This window comes from Radiomyces spectabilis (assembly GCF_025331425.1).
Source record: "Radiomyces spectabilis strain NRRL 2753 chromosome Unknown BYT42scaffold_19, whole genome shotgun sequence".
NCBI classification, from domain to species: domain Eukaryota; kingdom Fungi; phylum Mucoromycota; class Mucoromycetes; order Mucorales; family Radiomycetaceae; genus Radiomyces; species Radiomyces spectabilis.
The window spans coordinates 514,084-530,018 of record NW_026251944.1 but is presented as its reverse complement, the minus strand read 5'-3'; the positions used below and the strand labels follow the sequence as shown (position 1 = coordinate 530,018).

General features: G+C 42.7%; 7 protein-coding genes across 7 annotated transcripts; 3 read left to right on the top strand and 4 right to left on the bottom strand.

Moving 5' to 3' along the window:
- On the top strand, positions 1 to 1,819 carry BYT42DRAFT_170387 (endoplasmic reticulum vesicle transporter-domain-containing protein). Its single transcript, XM_051562360.1, has 6 exons — positions 1 to 270; positions 347 to 505; positions 579 to 695; positions 753 to 1,238; positions 1,292 to 1,429; positions 1,491 to 1,819. The coding sequence occupies exons 1-6, from the start codon at positions 171 to 173 to the stop codon at positions 1,682 to 1,684; spliced, it is 1,194 nt and encodes a 397-aa protein (XP_051418270.1). The 5' UTR covers positions 1 to 170; the 3' UTR covers positions 1,685 to 1,819.
- A 550-nt stretch (positions 1,820 to 2,369) lies between these two features.
- BYT42DRAFT_627856 (uncharacterized protein) lies at positions 2,370 to 4,452 on the bottom strand (the record flags this gene model as incomplete). Its single annotated transcript, XM_051572417.1, has 3 exons — positions 2,370 to 2,747; positions 2,825 to 3,261; positions 3,336 to 4,452. 3 exons carry the CDS (start codon positions 4,450 to 4,452, stop codon positions 2,370 to 2,372), a joined length of 1,932 nt encoding a protein of 643 aa, XP_051418269.1.
- A 3,795-nt stretch (positions 4,453 to 8,247) lies between these two features.
- Positions 8,248 to 9,186, bottom strand: BYT42DRAFT_590488 (thioredoxin-like protein). The gene is made up of 3 exons (XM_051570497.1): positions 9,120 to 9,186; positions 8,591 to 8,826; positions 8,248 to 8,539 (listed from the first exon to the last, which is right to left on the bottom strand). Exons 2-3 carry the CDS (start codon positions 8,684 to 8,686, stop codon positions 8,348 to 8,350), a joined length of 288 nt encoding a protein of 95 aa, XP_051418268.1. The 5' UTR covers positions 8,687 to 8,826; positions 9,120 to 9,186; the 3' UTR covers positions 8,248 to 8,347.
- On the bottom strand, positions 8,688 to 9,585 carry BYT42DRAFT_170260 (uncharacterized protein). The gene is made up of 2 exons (XM_051562359.1): positions 9,120 to 9,585; positions 8,688 to 8,826 (listed from the first exon to the last, which is right to left on the bottom strand). Exon 1 carries the CDS (start codon positions 9,498 to 9,500, stop codon positions 9,147 to 9,149), a length of 354 nt encoding a protein of 117 aa, XP_051418267.1. The 5' UTR covers positions 9,501 to 9,585; the 3' UTR covers positions 8,688 to 8,826; positions 9,120 to 9,146.
- Positions 9,586 to 11,700: 2,115 nt separating this feature from the next.
- On the top strand, positions 11,701 to 12,569 carry BYT42DRAFT_590481 (uncharacterized protein). The gene is made up of 3 exons (XM_051570496.1): positions 11,701 to 11,919; positions 11,983 to 12,098; positions 12,146 to 12,569. Exons 1-3 carry the CDS (start codon positions 11,730 to 11,732, stop codon positions 12,299 to 12,301), a joined length of 462 nt encoding a protein of 153 aa, XP_051418266.1. The 5' UTR covers positions 11,701 to 11,729; the 3' UTR covers positions 12,302 to 12,569.
- A 60-nt stretch (positions 12,570 to 12,629) lies between these two features.
- Positions 12,630 to 13,038, top strand: BYT42DRAFT_550399 (uncharacterized protein; the record flags this gene model as incomplete). Its single annotated transcript, XM_051566130.1, has 2 exons — positions 12,630 to 12,933; positions 12,998 to 13,038. The coding sequence occupies 2 exons, from the start codon at positions 12,630 to 12,632 to the stop codon at positions 13,036 to 13,038; spliced, it is 345 nt and encodes a 114-aa protein (XP_051418265.1).
- A 1,667-nt stretch (positions 13,039 to 14,705) lies between these two features.
- On the bottom strand, positions 14,706 to 15,680 carry BYT42DRAFT_550398 (uncharacterized protein; the record flags this gene model as incomplete). Its single annotated transcript, XM_051566129.1, has 3 exons — positions 14,706 to 15,195; positions 15,419 to 15,479; positions 15,509 to 15,680. 3 exons carry the CDS (start codon positions 15,678 to 15,680, stop codon positions 14,706 to 14,708), a joined length of 723 nt encoding a protein of 240 aa, XP_051418264.1.
- Between the last annotated feature and the right edge of the window lie 255 nt (positions 15,681 to 15,935).

Below are 15,935 nucleotides of genomic sequence, written 5' to 3'. Positions count from 1 at the left end.
TAACAACCTCATGGGATGTGAAGATTCTGAAATGCACCTCAACAACACATCAAAAGCAATCAGGGCGCAGTTTCAAAGCCGGCGCATCCCAAGTCCGATGAGAGGAGGGCCATCTGTGCGCAACCAGATAAATCATCGACGCCATCACACTCTTTCTGGATTTACGTGTCATGGCAAAACAAGGCTCTATATTTCTTCGCTTTCGAAATTTCGATGCATATGCAAAAACGTTGGATGACTTTCGAGTAAAGACGACTACTGGCGCATTGGGTAAGCGATCGAGGGCAGACGCGCTAAAGCAGCCGAACAGCGATGGAACTGAACGATTATTCCCTTTTGGATAAAGTCACCACAATCAGTGCTTTAATTATTGGCTTCTTGATGTTGTCTGAATTCTTCGCTTATCGGACACCCACGTGGCAAACAGAGCTGGTGGTAGACAAAAGCAGGAAGGAAAAGTTGCCGATCCACTTCAACATCACGTTCCCAAAGATGCCTTGTCATAGTAAGATTGTTTCGTTTGCGATGTTCAAATAAGTTGATTAACGTAAGTTTTTCTTTTACATTTGTGACATCAGTGTTGACCTTGGACGTAATGGACGATGCAGGCGCACATATAAGCGGATATACCCATAACGTGTTCAAGGTGCGACTAGATCTAGCAGGGCAGCAAATCCAGATTGAAAAAGCTCACAGTACGTTGCAATGTTTATATGCAGTGGGACTTTGAGCTCACCACTATCTATGTGCAGAATTAGGTGATCTCAGTAGCGGCGCCGATTTGGCGTTGCAAGAAGAGCCGAGTTGCGGAAGTTGTTATGGAGCCAAATCTATCCGCGAAGATGGCTGTTGCAATACCTGCGCAGAAGTCCGCGAAGCTTACGTGCGGATGGGATGGGGCTTTGGGGATCCCGAACAGATCGATCAATGTTTGAGAGAAGGATGGCGAGAGAAGATTGAGAACCAGTCGAATGAAGGATGCAACATTCACGGAGAACTTTTAGTGAACAAAGTTCGAGGCAATTTCCATATTGCTCCAGGACAATCGTTTAGACACTCACATATGCATATTCACGATCTCAATCAGTATATGAAGGGCACTTTGAATGGCCACACCTTTGATATGTCTCATACTATTCATTCTCTCAAGTTCGGTCCCGATGGACCTGACGCTGATACTGCCGCTGCCCTCACGGTACAGAATCCACTCGCCGGTGTAGTAAAGCAAACTACAGAAGGTATTTATGTGCCCCTAGCAGTAATGGAAAATTATGCTTACACATAATCGTAGCCCGTATTGTATACCAGTATTTCCTGAAAATTGTGTCAACCAAATTGCAGCCGATTGAAGGATCCCCGATATACACGAATCAGTATTCTTTTACGCAAAATGAACGAACCCTTGCGCCTGAGGTAGCAGGATTGCCAGGTAATACAAACCTAACCCCAAAGCCTGTTGATACCCCAATTAACTCATTTGTTTCCATCAGGCGTTTTCTTTAACATGGATATCTCGCCTATGTTAATCATATACCAAGAAGTACAATCTACTTTCACCAGTTTCCTTACAGGTGCGCTGGCGATTATCGGGGGCATTTTCACTGTGGCTGGGCTAATAGACCGCGTGATGTATCGAGCTGAGCGAACTTTCAGAAAGAAAGTCGGATTGGGCAAGACTTTGTAACAATGCATTTAATAAACACAGTCAATCTATGTAAATGACGGAAGTAATATCGAATATGCTTAGCACGAAGATATCACGCTATATAAAGCAGTGGAGACAAAACAAGTTAGAAACTGATAATGGAGGATCATTCATTTTATTTTGTTCGGGTGTCACAAATGTTGCACGCTTCATCGTGTAAACCTAGGCTGTTTATGGCATGATAAATAAAATCTGGATTGAGCAGGTCTCGTTCCACAATTGACTGTGCCGGGAAATAAGGCTACATAGTGTATTCTATACTGTAGCCTCACTACGACTTCCAGCATCGAGACTAATTGTCATAATCGGCATATCGTTAATTTTGGAGCTCACTGACAAATGAGCTGTTATCACATATGGAAAGGATGCCCTGTCCGCTGATCACAAGGTACTATTGGTGAAGCTTGGTCATAATGAGTCGACTAAGCTTATGCTATGCAGCATTTACTGCAAGTAATGCAGACCTGCCTTAGTTAGATCATATGCGTTGGAAATAAAAGCTAGTAGTAAAGCTAGCAGTAAGTTACTCTAATGATTATTTTATTAGTACGATCCTGCAAAAGCAGAGTGAATTACTGCCCGCTTGCAAAACTTCGAATTAATGAAGTAGGGCACATGCAATATGCTGGCATAATGAAAATGACGTTGTAGGTATGAGTAGGGATTACAGGCGCTCTTTGACCCATCCTTCAAGACCATTGGCCAGCCAAATCTCCTGAACACTCTTGCCAAGAGCGCCTACTTTATACAGTTTTTCGGTGCCGTCGGTATTGGTAACCACCACCTTGCCTTCTGCCACATGAATTTCCACCTGACGACCGGTCCGCTTGGTCAGAGCGTCCGTACCAACCTCCTTCTTCAGATCGTTGACAAGCTCGGGTGATTCAATCAGTAACAGGGCATTGTTGATGGAGTTGCGTTTAAAAATATCGGAGTAAGAACCAGCGATCATAATGGTAATGGCTCTTGATTTGATGGCCGTTGCAGCTTGTTCACGCGAAGAACCAGTGCCAAAGTTGAAGCCACCCACCAGCACATCTCCCTTCAATTTTTTTAAAGAAGTAAATAAATTGTCAGACATGATGAACTGTTATTCTTGGGCTGGGAATTAACTTTTACCTTTTGTACAATGTTGACGAATTCGGGATCGTAATTCTCCATGACAACCTTGCGCATGTCATCCACCGTCATATCATCGTTATAAGTATATTTTCCGGGGTAAATACCATCTGTATTCAAGTTATCGGCCGGACAGAATAAGAGTTCACCCTGAATAACAGATGGGAAATTGGGAAGTACTTCGGGTTTCTGACCGTTGCTTGAATCATCGAGATCAGAATGAACGGGTTTGGTATCTTGAATGGTGAATTTCGGGGTAGCAGCGCTAATATCACAGTTGCTAGGTGCAGCAATTTTTCCTGCAACGGCAGAAGCAGCTACCACAGCAGGAGAAGCAAGATAGGCCAGAGCCGAAGGAGAACCCATGCGTCCCTTGAAATTACGATTGGTCGCAGAAATACCCACTTCACCGTCTTTTAGCAGCCCAGTGCCAAGACCTAGAACAAAATGCTTAGCAATGCTTTGTTTTTGGTAGTTATAACCGTCCATCCATTGTTTGTTAGCAACGTACCGACGCAGGGACCACAACCGGCAGGCAAGACTTTGGCACCTGCTTCTAACAGGACATCCCAGTCACCAGACTCCTCAACTTCCTTTTGCACCTCGGAACTAGCAGCAGCCACATAGAATTCCACTCCTTCCTTGACCTTTTTACCCTTCATCACAGCTGCGGCCTGTCTCAAATCGGTGGCTCGGGAGTTGACACAGGAAACAAGATAAGCCTTGTTTATCTTGATGTCTTTCTGTTCGAGTTTAGCTAGAGAGGTGGCGACCTTCACGGAATTGGGACCAGACACATGGGGTGATAAAGTCGACAAATCAAGCGTCAATGTTTTGGCATAAGAAGCACTAGGGGACGGTCGTAGTGGATTATCGATAAGTGCTTGGATGGTGTCTTCGTTGATGCGAGGATGCTTGAATTTCTCGCCAGGAGCCAGCGGTGGCAAATTCTTGTTTTCAAAATGGGTAAGTTGCATGCGTCTCATGCGCTTGCGAAGATATTCGATAGTGGCATCATCCACCGGGAACACACCAGCCAATGCGCCCCATTCCGTGGTCATATTAGAGATAGCAAGACGATCCTCCACTGATAACGCCTGAAGAGCCTCTCCGCCGTGGAACTCAATAGCAGTGTTGAGTACTTGATCCTTGTTGAAAAGACCACAAAGAGTGATGATAACGTCTTTGCCTGTAACGCCGACAGGCAGTTTACCTTGGAGTTCAACTTTTACAACGGGAGGAATTTGCCACCATGTACGACCGGTAGCCCAAATGGCCGCTGCATCCGTACGCACAATAGGCGTTCCCAGTGCGCCAATACCACCATACATATTCGAGTGAGAATCGGAAGCGACCGTCAAGGTATAAGGGAAAGCATAACCTTCTTCGATCATCACTTGGTGACCAATACCACGTCCTGCGGGATAAAAGTCAATTTCATGCTCTTGGGCAAACTTTTCGATGTTGGCGTATTTTGTAAGGTTTTTGTCCGACTTGTTCTGCACATCGTGATCCAACGCAAACACTGGCTGCTTGGGATCGTAGAATTTAGTGGCACCAATAGATTTGAACCTAGTCAATGGGTCAACGAGTTTTAGCACATGTCGTTTCCTAGATAACTGAGCCATCCTTACTTGGGAATAACAGCACCGGTATTGTCATGAGTCAAAATATGATGGGGCCGGATCGTAACATAATCACCACTCTTGACTTTGTAACCCTCGGGCAGATCGAGAGCATATTTCTGGACGATTTTTTCAATCAGGTTTTGCGTATCTGTCACATCGTTTGTGCTTGCAAAGGTTCTGCGCGAGACGACAGAAGGAATCATGCGCGCAACCGTAGTTGCATGGGAAACAGACCGAAGGAGGTTACTTCGGGAAATGGATAATATCATGATAAGAGTGGGGAGAAAGTAAAATGAGGAAGAAACAAAGAATTAAGGATGAAGAAGAAAGAAAAGGATCACTCCACAGTTGACATCAATGTTTAAATGGAAGGTGTGCTTGATTTGGCCCCAAATAGAGATTATCTGGCGAACAAATTCAGATCTCATTTTCCATATTTGTATGAGCAAATCCGGTATTTGAGATCCGCCGGAGTTTCGTTGCTTTCTCCGAAAGATACCTGTTTCCTCTTTTAGTAAACAAAAGAGATGAAAAAATTTGGGATCTTTTTCTCTTAGCATTGCCACCAAGATGCAGCATTTTTTAGTGCACTGTGGAAAAAAAAAAGACCAAAGCCACGTAGTCAAAAAAAGAAACTGCTATTTTGGGAATTTGTCTCCCTTGGTGTCAAAAATTGCCTTATTTTCTAACAAGCTGTACACCCATGTCTGTTGCCACCTGCTACTGGAGGTCACACTCTTACATTGAGTGACTTTCGTCAGACAAAGTCTAAGGCAATAAGGGATAACCTAACCGAGACTCTTGATGGAGCTTTGGTATATTAATGTCAATTCTCCGGCATACCGCAATACAGTCATGATTTTCGAACATGCGCACAGCAGTACTTATTGATCCCCTCCGTTCCGTCCCGTCCAGGCTATGATGATGACGGATATGATTATCTAGACCGGTTTGTTGGACATTTTAATACATTAGTAAACGTTCTTCATCTCGAAACTTCCTTTCAAGATATTCTACCTTTGTTATTTGAGTTTTTGATAGTCATTGGTTGCTTGGCATGATTTAGCTATATGTCGTCGAGAAATTTTGAATCAGTATACGTCCATAACATCACAGCAAAAACAACAACAAAAAAAGAAGTGCCCTTGAACGAAATAGTCTATGGAGAAAACTAAGGATTCTTCTCGATGCGACGAATAGGAGGCCTGCGGGGACAGGCAATCGGATGGAACGCTGTGTGGCGGTGGTGTCAGCTTGAGTAGATGATCCAGTATCAGGGACAGAGCGATGAATATTCCGAGCTTGGCTTCCCCAAAATCATGTGGATGAGAAATGCAGGATCATCATGATTACTGACGTATACCCAAATAAATTGAACGTTGGTATGATATTCATCAATCATTACGTCAAATAGTAAAAAAAAAAAAAAAAAAGATTATTTACCTGGCTTATATAGTGAGAGGAGGCGATCACCATTTGTTGTCAGCACAGGCATCATTATCCTTGGATATAGTGGTGAACATGAGAGCGATATATAAACTGAACGATATTGGCTTACCTTGTATTCGATGCATTGGTATGATATCAAAAGCTTCCCGACAAGAACCAGAAAAAAGACAAATAAAAAAATTGGTCACGTAGGTAAAACCCCAACTCCCCGAAAAAACCCCGTGGGAAGAAACGGAGGAAAAGACTACGAAAAGAATAACTACATGAAATACAAAACAATAATCAGGAGGACATCTCGAATATGATTTCAAGAAAAGCTATACAAATGAGGGGAATCAGAGTAGGTTGTTCTCGGATAAATTATAGGGTCACACCACCGTCCGTTGAAGACTGTGGTATATCCACTACTTGTCGTATTATCCATCCTAGACTGGTGTTCCCAAACAGGAAAGATCGGGATCTAGACGCGTTTCCATTCTGAGTGAGCTTCTCCAACAGAGCACCGATTGAGCCTCTTCGTCCATAACTTGGATCTATCGCCGAGATCAATTCATACGGGTACAGCTGGCACACCACAGCATGGGTCCTTCCTAATACACCTTATAACCGAGGACTGCTCACTGATAATTATTAGTTCCGACTCAAGACTAAAGTATAAATAGGCAGCTCACATTAATCAAAATAAAAATATCGAACAGTCTCAAAGGATTCTCATTGTCTCTTTTGTTTTAAATTCTCTCATATATCACAAAGACAATCGGTCTGGCCCAGATCGGTTGCGCGAGCAAATTATATAAAGATTTGGAGGATGGATGGCTTGCCTGGCGGAAAGAAAACTGGAGAAAAATCGAAAGCTAAAGAAGGATAGAGAAAAAGGACTGGTACTCTTTTGTAAGAACGAATAATTACACCACACAAAGGTACCTTTTTGATAATAATCGACTCGACCAGTTCAGGTACACGGGGTAACCATAGTTTGGATGATGGATGCGGTTGCGGATGCAATGATAGTGGGAGTTTTCCAGGCAAATAGAAGAGAGAGAAAACCAAAGAAAAAAGAAACAAATATGTGATTGTTAAACCCCCACTGATGCATGATGAGCTGCACAGACCGGAGCATGCCGTCTGCTCATATTATTCGATCATTGAAAAACTGAAGAGAAGACACCTCAAAACACATATACAGTATAACTGACAAATAAACAAATTACTGTAAATGATGCTACAAAATACCAGATCGCCGTATCATCAATCAACTTTCCACAAAAAAAGCTCCACCCACATTGAACTTTTCTTATGCCCGTCATCCAACTTCTGAATAACGAATCGTCATCATGCATACTACTTCAAATAAGCATTTTAAAGTCGAAAGTGACTGGAAAAGTCAGAAAACAGTAATCATTTTCGACCTATTTATTAATAGAGTTCACTGTGTGGACTAGCTACTTCTTGACTCGCTTGACTTCGGGTTATTCAACAGAGCTCGCGTTGCCGAGGAGGCAAACAACCACCCCCCGGCTGGACCCCCAATTGCCAAATTCAGGTTCGACGAACGTCAGTTATTATCTGTGGAACTCTGCTTCTCACATCCATGCTTTGATTCCCAACCAATGATAAATTTTTTCGTGAGCCGCGTCATTATTACAATTGATCAAATTAGAGGAGAAGCCTTATACAATGTGTTCGTTATTCGCGTCTCAACGTGCTCCTGTGCCAGCATTACTTTCAAATTCTGCCCATCAGCTATACGCGACACTGCCACCTATAACTGGCTAAACAATGGCATTGTAAGGTATAACCCGATCTTGTCAAATGACTGTCCTTGTGGTTCGTTGATCTTTAGGGCAAAATCCGGACGTAAAGGCAGCTGCCGACGTGAGAGCGTAAATGGAAAATCAGTCTTTTCATAATCAAGCATGATCCGGGATAGGATAACTTGCTGACCCACATGATTCCCAACAGTACTGCTTGCACTGTGAGGGTGGTTAGAATGTCATGAGCGTGCCAGTTCTAACGTCTAGGTTGGAGGCCGCTTTCCTTTGCCCCTTGGGAATATGAATACGTACTGTAATGGGTCATAGAGAGAATGACGTTCGTCAATACGTAATAAACCGCCACCTACTTGCAGCTTTATTCTGGCATCGCACCAGTAGCGACAAGGGCGCCTTGCTGCCTTGATATGTCTGGTATGGCATGAGCTATATCGGTGACTGCTGGGTGCAGGTGCCGTCCGCGATGACCCCGGGGTGGTAGATGATGGGTATTATGCATTCCCATAGTGGTAAATTTGTTGATGTTCGTGAACAAAAAGTAAACAGGAAGTCTCTTTTGATTCTGTGATAGCAGGGCAGTTTAGAGATATCGCCATTTCCTATGTTTATTATGGTGGTCTATGTAATAACTTTATTTGACAGTTATGCAACCCGCAGAAAATTACATGAGCTTTCTATATCTTTTCTATTTTACCAGTGTTTTGGAATTTTTGAATAGCCTTAAGAAGCTGGTCTTCAGGAACGCGATGCATAGTCAAAAAGTGATCATTCAAATGAACAACGGGGATATCAAACATATATTTTTCGGCAAACTCCTTGGGGCACTCGTTTTTGTGAATATCAACTACTGAGAGCGTGAACGGGACCTAGGAAACGATTAGTTGCTACGGCTTCAATTCGTCCATCTCCTGAATTACCTGTTTCTGTACATTGAGGATTGCGTCCTTAGCTGTGGTGCATAGCGAACAGGTGCTAGATGAGAACAAGGTTAATGCTACTTTCCGTGTTGCCATGTCGAAAGGAATGAGTTGCAGAAAAAGAGAAGAAAAAGACCAGTGACTGCTCTCAACATCGACAACAAGCACGGTTGACAGAGCGAGGCCAGGCTGACTGCGGCAAAATTGAGGATGAAGAATTTCGCCAAACACTGTTTCTTTCAAAAGTCACCGTAGGAATTTGAAAATTACAAAAAAAATCGCAAATTACAGTATGATACAAAAAAAAAAAATGACAATACAAAAAAGACGTAAAAGAGCATGACATCAAAATGGAGAAGAGTGGAATTCCAATTGAAACATAAACAAGTAAAAGAAATGGTTGAAATAATTAATTATCGCGAGTTGGAAAATGACCAGATTTGGGAGAGAAGACATCATAAAGAAAAACAAGAGTCGTCAGTGAGATTCTTCCTTGTACAGCTTTACTTTTTATCATTGAAAAACTTACCGTGACCTTCCAGGAAGAGTTCGCCCACTACCAGAAGTCCGCAACCTGGGGGAGGACGGCGATAACCGCCCAGGACGAGGCGAAGGAACAAAACCAAGAGAAACACCCAGGTACGACCAAAGGAACGAAAAAAAAAAAAAAAAAAAAAAAAAAAAAAACCAGGCGTCCAACCAAAGGGACACAGGAGAGAACGCCAGAGAAAAAAAGGCCCGACCACAAAGCCCGACCACGCCGAAAAAGACACAAGCGGGAGACAAGGTCAGGGAAAAAAAAGTTGTCCGGAAGGAACAGAAGCAACGCCGAAGGGACAGGCAAGCAACGCGGACAACGGAAAAAAAAACGAAAAAACCTTGGTGACGGGGGCCACCAGCAAATGGACATCTTCACCAGGACGGGACCAGAAAGAATGCACAGCTGGAACTGGCGCCGTAAAATCTGAGTGGGTTTCGCACTGACGACATGACAACAAAGAAGAAGAAAAAAGTATTGAATACTATTGTAAAGATTGGGGAGCGGGAAACAAGAGGGACTGTATTAAGCAAGAACTAGAACAGGATGAAGATAAGATGAATAACGGACAGAAAATAGAATAGCAAAAGCGATGGGAACTAAGAATAAAACAATAACAATAACAATAAGAAGACAAAAACAGAGACAGGGACAAAGGTAGCAGACAAGGCCAAACAAGAGCAAGACAAGATAGTACTGGACGAAAACATAATTCCAAATTGAGGTTCATTTGAATAGGATTATGTTGTGATGTCTATTCTAAAAAGAAAAGAACAAGATGAATCAAGCACGGAACAGCATGCGGGACAAACGGGCACAACTGAAAACATCTGCCATTTGTGCTCAGCTGCGCTCTAGAAAAGGCAATGCAGTAACAGTCAATGTCTGTCCAAATTCTCGCATGCTAAAAATAAAAAATAAAACCAGTCTCTTCCAAAGACGTGGAACCACAAAGAATCTTTCATCCTGCGAAAACACTTACATGAAAGGCTTGTACGATGGAGGAATGCCTGGTGCCTGAAATCGTGATCAAATTGGGTAGATCCGATTTCGGAATCTTCAAATTAGTCAAATCCAAAAAAGTAGACGAGGTGCCAGCAGTACCAAAAACGTATGGGACGCCCGCTAAAATCGAACGATAGTGACAAGTGTACCATACTGCGGTACACACGTCAAAACCGCCGCGCCACCTTGAATGAAATTACAAACCACATTGGATGTCTCGTGAGCATCAATACAGTCAGGCGCATGTTAGATGAAGAAGGGATCAATGCCAGAGTCACCCGAACGAAGCCATAGACCGTTTCAGTTCGATATCAAGAGTGGAAGGTCTTCAATGATGGTTTGAGAATCGAAAACTCATTTAAAGAGGTGATCACCAAGGAATCATATACATACCCTTCAATATTCATCGTAAATAAAACAATCCTATTATTTTAAGTTTCGTTGACATCTGGGGGCTTTTATATACAGTGAAGAAATCCATGATTTGATCGGACGAAATCGCGATTTAAGATGATTGGCAATGACGGCTGTATCCGAGTTGTCAGAAAAAGCAATGAAAGACACCGGACAAGTACATACTGGCTTCATATACACAAGTATGGTAAAGACTCGATCATGGTGTGCGATGCTTTTGGGAAGGTAGACTTGGTCCTTTGGTGACCTTCACTGGTAATGTCGATTAACACATGCCGCTTGCTTGGCCAACACGTTTCTTCCATACTGAAAACCTGAAAATGAGCTCCATGCCATACTGTTGGCTATGCTACCTTGTATAAAAGAAGAGAAAGAGGTGATGTGAAGAGCTTCGATTTTTGGCCTGCACCAGATCTCAATCCAATTGAGCATCTTTGGGCTTATATTGCGTATAAGCTTCGCAGCAAACGTGGCAAACTGGAAAATGTGATCCAACTCGAAACCTTCGACCATAAAACCTGGTTGAAGATTCTCACCTCCTCTTCTTGAAAATTTAGTTTCCAGTATGCCCAATAGGTGCCGCGCTGTAATAGAGAAAGAAGACAGTCAAACACTATTAAATAATATTTTTATATTTATACATTTACGAGTTACCGAATATCTCGTCTATGAAATATGGGGTATTCGGATGACCTTTTATTAGGACGCTGTCCATCGAAACATATCATTGCATTTTCGATTTTTTTTTTTTTTTGAAATTCCTACGGTGACTTTTGAACAGGAGTGTATGCCAAATCCACTGACCTGTGACAAATAGATCGTAGGATGGGAACGCCCGCTTTTCTTGGTTTTAGTTCGTCGGGCCTAGTGTGAAGTGGGTGTGGGTTCCGTTGAGAACGGCGTACACGCTCAATATGCGATGTCGAGATGTGCCTTTCCTGATTACAATCGTACTAGGGCTCATGCTTTCTAAAGTGCGTGTATATACTATGGTAAGTGTCCTTCTTATTATGAATGTGTACCCACAGTATATATTTCATCAATATGATGGTATACCATCTCGCCAGTGCGTCTGCACAAAATTCAGTGGCCTTCTCTGTTTTTGAATCTCAGAAACCGTGGCAGTGTGCAGGGATATGAAAACGATTCCACTACTCTGATTAGCTCTCTACCCTTCTTCGCATGTCAATCTATTCAAATCAGCAACTGCAAGAACTTCTTGGCTGTTATGTGACGATTTCCCTTGCAAACGCAGAGACTAAAGAAGGATTCCTGTACACAGTCGATCCTATCTCAGGAACTTTTATATTATATCAGCCGGAAGCATTTCAGGCGCTGATGATTTCGCAACATGCTATCACTTCATACGAGTGTAAAGTTTGTATATTATAATAATGCTGAGTGCTGAATAGCTGACAGTGGGCCTTTTATGTAGTCGATCAGAGCAAGAAAATAGATCTTGGTATCATGGACGAAGCATTGCATCTCCCAAGTTTTGACGATCAATGGTTGACTAAGCGGCGGAACGCGGTCGTCAACTATCTCACCCAAGTAAGCTAAAATGCGCATCATATATACCGAGGAACTTATAATAGTAGCACCGAATCCCATTCCGTCTTGTTGAAGGCAAGGCTTCTATCCAGATGTTGGACTCGGTGTATGTTGAACCACCCTTTGTAGCCACGAGTATTATCGGTGATAACGCTTTAATACGTGAACGTGTACGCCAACTAATGATGGAAATTCCCTTGTGAGCATTTGCTTTAAGAATACCATCTCCCAGCGGCTTACCTACGGCTGTTTTATTTATCAGCGAACTATTTACCTAATTTCATCCTGCTGGCTCTATGATGGAATTGCTTTAAACGCGGTGAAATCAAATGGACGATTAAATGAATAGAATATCATGTATCCGTACCACAAAGCACAAATACTGCTTTTTCTGATCCAGTGACATGTTAAATTCGGTTGGAAAATGAGTGATTTGCGGTGCTCCCGCAGGTGGGAATAAAAAATGGTTGCAAATGAATGACCGACAAGTGCCGTGCGACCGTCACTTGCTTATTTCTTTCTGAACAAAGCATGAGTTCTAGTCCATCTCGTGGAGTGCCACCGCCTCCACCATTACCGCCGTCTGCACGGCCAATGTCTACCACAGAATCGAGAAGAACCATTCCTGCACCTCCGCCTCCTTCACGCTCTCCTCTTGTCCGCATGTCCACTATTCCAGTTCAGCCCTCATATCAGACACTCGACATCAGTTTTCCTGAACCTCCTCAAACAGAGGCAGGCAAATGGACGTTTCATTCGCAACGTGAATTTCCTCCACCTCCTCCCTTTGAGAAAAAACTTAGACGCTACCCCACAGGAGCCGAAACAGGATGTTGTAAGTGATTAGGGAACAACAACTTGTATTGTAAAAATGACACATACTCATGTTGTTACATTAGCGATCGCTATTGATCTGTCTCACTTGCAAGCTTACAGATAGAAATGGCAAAGCACATTTGTACCATTAGCAAACGCTTCTGTCTTCTTGGAACCAAGTCTCTCAACCAATTCAACTCGATTTTCGATAGACGAGAGACGTATCTGCCTCGATGATTTTCCGTAATTGCTTGTTCGAAATAAACGAAATTTTTTGTCGAGTTCAACTCAAGTGGTTTTTTGGGCAAGGCAGATGAATACCATTGGTTTATGAATTTCGATGAATGGATAATACTCCTTTCCATATTATAGCTGATTTCTCACTTCTGGCATGTTAAGGCTCGGAGCAATGCAGTGGTTACGGTTATTTTTCTTGCAACTCAACGCAATCTCCGCACTTGGAAAAACGGTGGATGGCAACCCTCCGAAGTTAGTTGAAGCTCTTTTTGCACTTTTTTTCCAGGTTTCTGTGGTTGTACAGTTTATTCAACTTTTGAAGTAACAAAAAAATCAGTGTTCAAATGACCAATAAAAAAATGCAGAAGCAACCAATGAGAACGAAACAAATTGGGAAAAAGATCATAAGTCAAAAAATGTGGTTTAGACAGACGAAAAATAGAAAAAGAGCAAGTCAGTATGACTATATAGCAAAAAATGTTGAATGCCGCTGGCTTACCTGTAAACATCTACAGGCCTTCGTTGCCCGGAAAACTAACCAAGTGGGCCAGGACGGACTACGCAGTACTGTTCAGCGCTTGTCGAACGTGGAGAGCACGCGCCGGAACCGTCGATGGTCGGCCAGTTGAATAAACTATTATAGGAAAATCATATTTAGAATTACAAATTTCTATTCTTAAAGGATCAACAGCCTTGATAAAAAGACAACCTCGGAAAAAAAGATGACTTTGAAAGGTAGAATGGAGGTTCGGGGAAAAGGAAAGAACTTTGGCAGACGCGGTGGTATGTCCATTTTATAGACTTTTTTTGATGGACTGCTGTTGAGCCAGTCACTGTTGGGAAATTTCGTGAGAAGTATCATCGCATCAGCTGCGATGTACAAAAAAAAAAGGGGGGGGGGGTGGTAATAGAGCAGAACTCAAAGAAGCAAACAAAAAACTTTTCATGTCTTCAAACCAAATGTGAAAGGACCGTAAACCTAGACGCGGTACTACAAGAAGCTTTTGTGGTCTCTTGCATCCGAATAAGGAGGCCTCAAAACATCAGCTGCAATGCACAGTAGACAAAAAAAAAGAGAGAAAGAGAACAGTGTTCCACAGAATGACAGGGAGCAATCAAGAATCGTAATACCATTCTTTAGACACCACATGGCCTTTGTAGGTCTCCGGCGTCGCTTGCTAAATGACCGACTCGATAAACCGATCGGTCGGTGGCGGAATATTAAGGGTGGTTGAAACCTTGGAGAGAAAATTTGCAAAGTCCTGCAAATGGGCTCGGATCTCCCTGGCCATCAAAAATGCATCCGCGTCAGGCTCCGGGTTGATATATTCATCCTGGTCTTGGACAACCTATCAATATTATACGTAGGGTAAAAAAAATTAATATTACTTCAATGATCATCAATGACAATATGCTTGTATCAAGAATAGCAGATGTATATAAAAGAAGAAAAGAGGAGAAAATCAAAATGGAAAAATATCAGTACCTTCCTCCAAAGTTCTTGAAGACTCTGGTTCGGCACCCAATCTGTATAGAAACCACCATTGGCCGAGTTCAGGGAACATGCTTCAATTGCTTTGATGAATATATCCTCGAGATATCCAATTTGGGTATAAAAGTGTTCACGGTCAGTGACAGGCGGCATCCTGAGTTTTTGATCGTGAATACGCTGGGATGTCTTCCAGTCGTCAGTGAGAACCAGTTGAGCAAGCGAGTTCCACCACTCTTGCTTTGTAAATTGTCCGCTTCTGCACACTTTTGGGCAGTTGTAGAAGTCGTCGTAACGCCAGCGTAAAGCAGTGATACGGAGATAGAGTCCGGCTTTTGTTCGAGTTGTCCGATAACTTCAGTAACCCAATCTTTGTCCGATGGAAAGTTATTGGAATATAGTGGTAATGTATCCAAAAGTTCGTTTCTGTCCCATTCTTGCACCCGAATATAGAACTGAGGAAGGTCATTTTCAGTATTGTGTTCCCTTGACAAGACACCTTGGTGATTGTTGACGACAAGTGAAAGAGACGATTCAATCAGTTCGGCCAACAGGCTGTAATGAGCGGTGGTAAACGCATCCCAGATTGGATCATTTAGCTCCAGTGGTCTTTGACTCCGAGAAGGAATCGACGCAATGCAACAAGTCCCACAAACATTTGTTTCTACTGCGGTGTGTATCGAGAAATGTGCACGATGCAAATAAAGTTTTTATTTTAATTATTTTTGCACAGCTGATCGGAAGTCATTTTGTCAGATACTTAAGGGAAAGAATTTACCCAAGAGGGTCGTATACAGCATGAACGTCGCGGTGCGTGATGCGGTAAGGAACAAACACATCTGCGGATGCCCTCCAAGTGCAAGCCTACTGCGAGCGATGAATATGAGCGACTGGAGAAGTTTGTCGGGGCCACGAAAATCGCAATCCAATAGGAATGTTTCAAGCTCTGAAATACATCGACCCCAAGGGTTGCAGGAGATATTCTCTGCTACCGGTGTATTAATTTCAAAAATGCCACATCGCGCTTGATGTTCAGTCATTTTCCAAGCTTCTATGCTCCAGTGGCATAACGAAGAACATTCACAAGCAAAGAAACTGCACGGCAAGAATATTTTCGCCTTTTTATGATGGAGAAGATTGGTTTTCCTACGCTTGAAAATCTGGAAACAGACCGCTGTATCTTTTGGTAACGTCGAATCAATTTTTGAAATCCCATCCCAACGTCATTGCTGATTGTTCAATAGGATACAATTATCACTAATGGCAACGACGTGCAATTCGTCTTTAAAAGCCGA